General features: G+C 36.6%; 1 protein-coding gene across 1 annotated transcript; it reads right to left on the reverse strand.

Annotated features, from left to right (window-relative positions):
* Nucleotides 1-861: 861 nt before the first annotated feature.
* Nucleotides 862-8653, reverse strand: HTR7 (5-hydroxytryptamine receptor 7; the record flags this gene model as incomplete). Its single annotated transcript, XM_008643903.2, has 2 exons — nucleotides 862-1468; nucleotides 7869-8653. Coding segments are annotated over 2 exons (822 nt in total), but the record flags the coding sequence as incomplete, so codon positions are not given.
* Nucleotides 8654-9909: the final 1256 nt, after the last annotated feature.

The following is a 9909-nucleotide window of genomic DNA, read 5'->3' on the forward strand; positions in this document are numbered from 1 at the left end:
AGGGTGTCAGGATAGTGCGTAGAAGAAGGATTCTCTGTTCCAGGTTTTACATAGGCTTAACATATAGTTGATTTGCTTCCCATGCTGATCCCTTGTCAATAAGAAATTAATTGGCCTGTTCTGGTATGTCTGCCTCCTTATTTAGGCAGCCACAGTGAACTTTCATATTAATTTAAACAAAGGAAATCAAAGCCCCAGTGGCACATGTAGCCACTGGATGATTTACCAGCAGCATTTTGGTTAAACTGCGGGTAAGGGACTAAGTTATCACAAATCCCACAGCTATGGAAATAAGGCAAGTGCTCATCAAGGTGTACCTTTAGCAAGACAGCCTTTAGGAATGGGATATGCCTCTGCATTGTGCATTCTATAACCACACATAGCTTAGAATCTCAGAAGGGAAAGGAATATGAGAAGCTCAAAAAAAAGGTTAAAAGCTATGTTTAAGGAACTATCCTTTGAATCAATTTTCCCTGGGACAAATGGTCATTAATACTTAATTTTACTACTTAATTTTTATCAAGCCAAAGGGATATGTTTAAATTATAACAAACCATTGGCAGAAATAACACTTCTCAAACACATGCCAGTAAGACAAAAAGCAAAGTACTATGGAAATTCTCCAGCCTTTTATACTTATTTGAGTTGAAATGACAGGACTTCATAAATTGGCAGGTCATCAAAATTACATTAAAGCAAAGCAATCATATTTGTAAATTAGCCATGGTGTAATACTCATGCATTCTAATTCTGTCCCTAAACTTTCGTCACAGCGTAAATGAAAGCAGCTTTTTACAAAAGTTTGGGAGAACCAACCACATGTATGTTAACAAGTAACAGACATTTACTTCATACAACAGAAAGCTTTAAAAAAATTGGGCTTTTATTGTTGTCATTCTCAATCCTGTTGCAGGTGTACAGCATCTCTTTAGTACAAGCTCTGAAAGCATCCACAGAGACAGCATTGACCTCTTCTTTTAGTACAGCAAAATACATTCAGTAACACTGACAATCCCTAAATAGGAATACCAATGTTAGGATCCATAAATATAGTAAACATATGAATGTTCTTCTACGTAGTTTAAAGTGGTGGAAATCTGTACAACCCTTTATCTTTGAGTTTTAGTGGCATTTTTTTCCCCCACCCTCTGTGTCAAACTTATTGCTGAAATTATTTGGCTTTCTCAGGCAGAAAACTATTTTCATTTGTATATGGCATCACTTTCCTCCATAACAAACAAGATGTGACTACTTCCAACAGAAATGTATTTAATGCAATGTATCAAGCTCATGGAGTATTTTTAGCACATTCCCATCAAAAGAAGATGAAGTACATTTCATAAATCTATCCAACTCTTCCAAAGCCAACTCTTCATTTTTCTTCTTCCTGTTCTGGCTTGGCTTTTTCTGGCTGCTTTGAAGCACATTTGGTCATGACTCTTTTTCCCTGGAGAAATCAGGACTTCTCCTGTTTTTAAAAAAGTGGATGAATTAGATGAGAAATATCCTGGAGCAACTAAAAGTTCTGACCAAATATACCACTGAAATAAATGGAAATGTTTCTCAAGAGGCAATTAGATCATTGAGATAATTCTCTAAAATCCTATACAGAGGAGGAAGCTGGGGGAAAGTGGAGCATTTCGGGGGCTTTCAGTCCTTTGTACTCATCATATTTCGGGTTGTTGTGAGCAGTGAGGAAATTCAGTCTGTTTTACACAAATCAGTGGCAAAAGCCCTAAATTCCTTCATTAAATACAGGTGACTTTATTGAGAGCCCTGCATTTGGTCCAGCCTTCCAGCCTCTGGTGGCAGCACAAACCCACACTGCCCATGGAGACCTCACACGTGTGAGAGAGGGAGAAAGGCGACAGAGCAATAATGAAGACTTCTCCCTCGCTTTCATAAAACTGTCTGTAGACAAAGAATTATTGCAAAAATCTTTGCATGTAATACACAAATTCCTGCCTCTCTTCTCAAGCTGGGTGAAGGGGAGAACCACTCTTGTACAGCAAGCAGGCTGAAATGCTGTAACAGAAACATCTGCAAGAATACAAGACAGGTTTTCGGGGCATTCCTCTCCAGTCTTGCAGCAGGGGACTAATTTGTCTTGTTATAGCCTCCCTGTTGAAACTATGGAATTAATCATATCTTTAACTGTATCAGGAGCAGGCATTTTTACAGGCAAACCTGCACTCTCACCTATTTCAAATACTTTATTACATGTAAAAACGTCCTGGCAAAAAATGATCCAAATTGAAGGAAGGCAGGTAATTATATCCAAGTTCAAAACTAGATATAAAGGAAAGATAAAGGTATTTTAAATCCTCCGTTTTAGATAATTGTAGATTTTTTTTAAAGCCAGAATAAAATTCTGGACTTCATATAATTTTCCCTTTAAAATGTTGTTTTTCTCTTTTCTGGGCTGACAAGAGATTATTTCAGAAAGAGAATGCTGATATTAAAAAAAAATGTTATTATGCAGCATTAACTTTACCTGCATAATACAACTTCTGATTTTTTTTCTTTTAATGACAAGTGAAAGGTCCTTAACATGATTGTCACTTGCATTTACTGCGTTCTTTGAAGACAGAAATAAAATTTATGGATTTGTCAGCTTTTGCAACTGTTGGGAAGTAAATGTTCATTTAATTTGCCCAATTTTTTATTTTCCTTGCAACCATCTTCAGGATGGTAGATTTGACTGAGGAATCCCTGCTGTTTTAACTCAGACCTGGTTAGTTTAGCCAAAGATGCAAAGTTGTCTGGGGCAACAGTGAGTTTATCCAGATGCATTCTTTTATATTTTTCCATGCTTTAAACCACAGATTTTTTCAAAAGGGCTGAACTAAGTATACTTCAGTAGCTTGCTGTCTCTTCTCTTGCAAAAGGTAAAAATAAGTGTACTGTAAACACAATTTTCTGGAACTAGCAAGACCACACAACTATTTTTCCAGCTTTAAACCACAGATTTTTTTCAAAAGGGCTGAACTAAGTATACTTCAGTAGCTTGCTGTCTCTTCTCTTGCAAAAGGTAAAAATAAGTGTACTGTAAACACAATTTTCTGGAACTAGCAAGACCACACAACTACTGAATTAATGAAATATTGTTGGTTTTGATTGAGTAGATAGAAAACTAAAAGCAAAATATTTATTCAGTCTGGTATGTTGGTTTATAAAACTGTATGATCTCTTCTGGAAACTTTGATACATTTGAATGCATTTTTTTTCCTGAAGTAACTTCACTAGCTCTGTGCAAAACCTCACAAATGACAGAAAATATAATTTCAGTCAGTAAAGTCATGAAGTTACACAAATCATCAAAATATTACCCCAACAATCACCATATATTAATATCTTTTAGAAATAGCTCAATGGGGGTTTTTTAGCTTGCAGCAGTGAGAAATGAATCTGGGAATCATAAGCATCTTTTCAGTTTTCCGCAAATAAAAGCCATTCTGTCCTTTTGGAAATTTCACTATGTGAGAAGGTATTCAGGAAAATAGCAGAGCAGCTGAATAGTGAATGTAGGGAATGACAGGCCCGTGTGGCAAAATGTTTACAAAGTGGATGTAGAATATATAATTCTCTTCAAACTCACTCTGAACCCACTCTTTAGAGGCAATAAATACTTGGGAGATTTAAAACCGTGAAGAGGGACCTAAGTTTGTGTTTCTTGCAAATCGTAGAGATTGCTCTTCCAATTCAGTGTTTCTTAGGCTATTTTAAAATTTATTTGCTTTTGTCCTTCTCTTAAAAAAAAAAATCTAATCCTCACACAATCCCTACCTCCTCAGCATTTGAAATAAGAGGTTTCTTCTATTCCAGGATATTAATAATTTTTCATATTAAAACCATTCCCCAAGTCTCTTCATTTTCTCTCTTCTCTCTCTCTGTGTCTTCCTGAGAAATGTTTTAAAAGACAAAAACTATTTCTTAAGCAAACTATGAAGAGGATTTGGTGACTTGTTGATTTTGCACATTTTCTGAGAATAGTATAATTTAAATAGTTTTTTTTCGTGAAGGATTAGAAAAATAATGGTAAGAGTTAATTTAAGAGCTGGGGGAAAGCAAAAGGACCAATGGCATTGCTTCCAACACCTTCCAATTCTGTAACTACAGCATCTTGGTCAGGAATCAAAAAATCTAACTCAGAAATGTTCTTCTAATAATGCTGCACTGTTTGGAGCAATGGATGCCTGGAAATTTGTTGTTCTGCCATGAAGCAGGGGCAAAAGTGAATGTATTTTTCTGCATTATTTATAGTATTAATTTGATAAATAATTCTCTTCTTTATGTCTCATTGCAGTAGATTTCTTTCCCACTCTTTGGCACACCTTTCTGTAGGTGGTGCTAGCTCTGAACAGAGCATGGAAGACACTGTTTTTCTTTTTACGAAACTGAAATGTGAAGCAATAGATGCACAATAGTAAGATATTACCATCAAGTCACATGTTTTACTACTCCGTTATTTCTGTTACTACCTGGTAAGACTCTTACTAAACAGAGGAGTTTGGCAAGTGCCAATAATGTGTTACAGTATTAGATGTACAGGCTGGTAGGTGGTGGGAGCTGGAAAAAGTGTTAGGAGTGAGGTTTCTGCCACAGACAGTCTCCCTCTAAAAAACAGTGCTAAGCAAGCAGGGGGAGTACAATTCTCACTTTCCCCCTCTTCATTTAGTCAGTGTTATGATGGCCTGCCTGTGCTCTGGCTGGTTCTTGGAGCCTTTCATTACCATTTTTTTCACAACCCCTTCTATCTGATTCACCCTTTTGGCTTTCCTCTAGAAACACGTGTCAGAACACACAGACCAAGAGTGCAGTCTCTTCTTGAGTTTGATGAAAGCATGTACCAGGCTGCACGTGTTGACATGAGCTTCTCATTCACCCATTCTTTTATCACCCCCTTTTCAGATGTGTAGTGAATTATTTAAGTTTAAAAAATGCTATTTCTGCAGTTAGGTGGTGTGATGCAGTTCTATTTATTTATCTTTTTCAAAAGTGAAATGACCTGTTCATGAATGCAAACAATTATTTCCTTCTTGTTCTTATCAAAGCAACGTTCCATTAGACTTCTGTCTGAAAACTTTCTCTTCTTCTCAACTTTTCTTCTCTGTGTGTCTGGGCAATGGGGCATTCTTCTAATCTTCTCAACTTCTTTACTTTTCCCCTCAAATATAGCTCCATCTAAAACCACCTTCCATTTGTCTATATTTTGGTTTGGGTGTATGAAGAAACCTTGTAGTCTTTTTTTTGGTTTTTTGGGGGGGTTTTTTTGGTTGGTTGGTTGGTTGTTTTTTGGGGTTTGTTTGTTTGTTTGTTTTGTTTTTCTTTTTTTTCCCAAACATATCCAGAGATCAGCTATAGCTGTTTATCTCCAAAAACTTCAAGGATTAGTATACACACGCCATAACAACTCTTACTCCTTTCTGGGGTCTCATTACCTGAAACAGATGGTAGAGGAAAGCTGGAGTCCTGCAGGATGTTTTCCCAGAGGAAGGCAATTGCTTTTAGTGACAGCTGGGCAAATGTCAAATTCTGACTCACAAGACACATATTTCATTAAAAAAAAGGGAAAAATCTTATTTGGAGGAAACACAGTTTCTCACACTTTCCTGCAGAGTAAAAATGATGAAACTTCTGTCCAGAATTCTAAAATCACCTTCAGAGTTCTATAGTCCCACTTGGAGTCTTCCCAGATACATCTATTTTTTTATACCCATGTATATCCTTACACAGACAAAAACCTTATAGAAGGCCTTAAAAATTTCTCACTTATGCTGGGAAAAAAATAGAAAAGCTACTCTTGTAAGTAATAAAGAAACAACAATAATTTCATGTTGAATATGGAAAATATGCTTGAGTTAACATGAGCTCTACTCCGTACTCCAGAGCTTGTGGATATTTTGGGCCCAAATCTCTTCTTGGCACTGTGCATAGTATTAAAACATTTAAAAGAAGTAGGACTGTCCCAAATCAATTTGAAACTTCTTTAGAAAACTGTTTTGAAGCTGCGATACATTCTCTTACTCTTACAAAACTATGATTCTCTTCTGAAAATGAGGCCAAAATGTACTTCCTACTGTAGTGTATGAATGCATCTAAAATGACTTAAGCATGTTTCAGTACACATAGCTCAGCACATCAATCCAGGTCTTACCTATGTGCCAGTTAGAGGCTCAAGTGTTTGCAGTTATGTCTGGGTGCTTGGAACAAGGGATCTGGCACAGACTTCTCACTACTTAGCCCAAATTAACATCACTGAACTCATTTAAGTCATTTTGGCTTCATAGTTGAGAAAGCAGGGACAGAAGTTAGCCTAAAGTGTGATTTGATGCTGAGGCAATTTGATAATGAATATGTCTCCTCACTGATGTCCTGATATTTGAAAAAGTAGATCAAGCTCCAAAGCAGTCTTTGTTCACTAATGTACCCCCACCCTCTGCTTCAGCTGGAACATGGTGTGCAGTGCAAACTTGGGCCAAAGAACTCATCTTGGTCTTATGAGTTGTTCTATTATTATTTTAAGTTATTATAGTAGTATCTTACACAATCACTGCATGTTTTATTAATACATTATTAGTAATAGATTAATATAATCAATATCTTTATTATTAATTTTTAAATAAAATCATTGTTATAATATTTGGGCCTGCTCCACTGAGGGAAGAGATTTGTTACCAAAGTCAGGAGAAGTAGGATCACATACTTGGACAAACTGGAGTGGTGGTAGAAAAAGCTAGAACCAGAAAAACTAAATTATCTTTATTCTTACACAGGGCAAGGCTTTAAATCACTTCAAGCACAAGTGATGATTAAAATTAGCTGTAAGGATAAAGTCCAGATGTCTCTGAAGTCATAAGGTCTTATGTTTATTTTTTCCTTACTGACTTCAGAAGAGAAAGAAATCCCAAAAAGTAGAAGAGCTTTCAAATAGAGAGTAAGAGCTTTCAAACAGACAGTAAATTAACTACTGAAGTGGAATAAGGACTAGCCATACATCAACAGAAATAACTTGAGCACAGACAGCATCTCCATCTAGATTAGAGAAGTGCTCAGCTGAGAAGGCCAAGAAAATTAAAGAATGAAGAGATGGACAAAGACCAGATAGATCCTGAAATAAACTGTAATCAGACACATTTGTTATGTTAGAAATATAGTACAAGATTACCTGGTGTGATTGGCACAGCAGCACTGCAGCTACCTGCGCTGCATGGCTGCATGCAGCAGTGGATGTTGGTCCATGTGACTTTACTCAAACTCCTATAATCACATTGGAAGTGTAACATATTCTTTCAGTGCCAGAGTTGCTGTGCAAAGGCAACATTAAATTTCACAACATAGTTCATTTCCAGGCAATCCAATAAATTAATGCTTAATGAACATATGGGGTTCTATAATAAAGAATACTTCTAAGCAATAGAAGATCTTTGATCCAGCTTCTACTTAAATGATTTATTTTTGTAATAACAAAGTGGAAGTAAATGAACTTTTCATCATTCTTAAGTCTTTATTACAGTAAAGAATCTCTAGGACACAAGATGCATCCAACATTCAGACCTACTAAACATTTTTTGCGCCAAACAAACAGGTTAGGCCAACTTTGCTTTTTCCTCACTAACAGTTCAAACATCCTGCACCACATTCCTCTTTTCCTATATTCCTCTTTCACCCAAATTCTTTAGATGGTGGTCTTGTTTTGCCAGGCTGATTAGGACTGGTGGGCTCTACCTTGCTCCCTTCCCTTGATGACTGCATTAACAGAGCTCAAGAAGCCTGGTTCTTCCTACAACTCTTCTTTCGAATCTGTGGGGGAAAAAGCTAATGTGATAAAATAACAAATTATCACAGTAGAGGATGAGCAACCTTACAGAACAAATTCTGGCTTTTCTGCAAGCTTCAGAGCCTCGTGCATCCCTGCGGCTGAGAGCTTGCGGTTGATGTTCCTATATCTGCATTGCAGCAGGTTGCGATAGGTCGTCCTCAGGTCCCGATTGAAGAAGGCATATATAAAAGGGTTAATGAGAGAGTTTGCATAGCCCAGCCATAGAAATGTTCTCTCCACCCAGAGTGGGATACAGCTGCATGCTGTACCACAGATAAAGGGCCTTGCAGTTGAGAGGAGGAAAAAGGGCAGCCAGCAGACTGTGAAAGCCCCAACAATAATCCCAAGGGTGGTAGCAGCTTTCTGTTCTCTTTTAAAGATGGAAATGTTTTTCTTGTCGTGCTTTAGGAGTCGTGAAAAATTAGTACATTCTTCAGATTCCTTGTGCAGTTTTATAACTCCATTCACAGAAATCCCTTCTATTTCTTCCAGACGGGGAAAACCAGTAAACTTGTGTTTAGCAGCACTCCTCCTGGCAGCTTTATAAATCTGATAGTACATGAAAAGCATCACTGACATTGGAATATAAAATGCAACTGCTGTGGAGTAAATGGTGTAGCCAAAGTCTTGACTGATGAGACAAACCTTTTCATCATTTACGTTCTGGGCCCAGCCGAAGAGTGGAGGTATGGTGATAGAGGCAGATAAAAGCCAGACACACAGGATCATTTTGGCCATACACTTCCCATTCTGCCTTACGGGGTACGTAAGAGGTCTTGTTATTCCCAGGTACCTGGAACGATAACACAGAGTTACCACAGAGGGCAGGGGTTAACTGTTAAAAGTTATTTCACGTAGCCTACCCTAAACCAAAACCTTTGGCCAAGTTTTCTGTTTCTTAATTTTCAGTCCTCTCTTTGCATGTATTACTAACTTGTAAATTCACGTGTCTTTCACATTAAAATTTACAATGTTAGTATTCTATATAAAAGGTCTTTTATTCCAGAAGGAAATCTCCCATTGGCCATAACAATGTGATTTTCATGAATTTGTTCAATCTCCATGCACATAAAGCATATTTCGGCTTTTAAGGAAATTCTGAAGCCTAAATTATGTTTTGCTACCTTATGAAATCTTGGACTATAGAAAAATGCTCATTCCACAAAGCCATCCACTTTTTGTATTGAGTGGATGGTTATAACAAGCAAGCATTCATCTTCACTCTTCTGATGTATTCAACAGTTAGGAAGAGCCCTGCCACTAAGCTGAGATAATTGGGTTGTCTTTCTTTCTTTCATGTTTCAGGAACAACACAAACAACAAACTGCAAACTTATACCAAGAGTAGATTATTTCAGTACTAAAATAATTTTTTTATCATTACTTAATTAGAAAAAAACATGTCTATTAAATGTCCAAACTTTTACTGAACAAAATAAAAGTCTATCACAGCTCCAGAAGACCTGGGGAAGAAAACACAGTTTTACAGACAAGAAAAATATTTATAATGGGTCAGTTTTTCAATAGAAAAAAAAATTAAGTCTGTTGACAACTTTTATATTTCCTAATTTGTGGTATTTTAAACTAAGTATCTTTTTCTAATTACAGAAGTATTACTATGGCTCTATATAGCTGGGTAAGAATATTCTAGGTTTGAATTTACTCTCAACTATAGAAAATATCTGTACTTCCTCTCTAACAATGGGAATTTCTCTTAGATGGAATCAGATGCTTTTATTTAGACCTAAGATTTTTAGTTTCAATTTTGGCTTCTGCTCAACTGGAACTTACCTATGAGTTACTGTTAACTTCTCAAATTGTTCGTTTTCACTTCCTCCAAAAGAATTTTGAGAAAAGCAGTGTGATTTGCTTTGTTACTTGTAAAAGAAATTATTTCAAATCAAGTTTCTGAATAACGTTTTGGTTTCAAGAGCTACCAGGGTTTACTCACATAGTGAAGGTTCTGGAGAGTTACAAACGAGAACTATAGTAATGTAATTAAAAATATTTTTGGGGAGTACGTTTTCTCTGTCTATTCACTTAGCACATCAAATATGAGATTTGCCTGGGTCTGTGGAATGCTGCATT

This window comes from Corvus brachyrhynchos, unplaced genomic scaffold (genome assembly GCF_000691975.1).
Source record: "Corvus brachyrhynchos isolate BGI_N302 unplaced genomic scaffold, ASM69197v1 scaffold61, whole genome shotgun sequence".
Lineage (NCBI taxonomy): Eukaryota > Metazoa > Chordata > Aves > Passeriformes > Corvidae > Corvus > Corvus brachyrhynchos.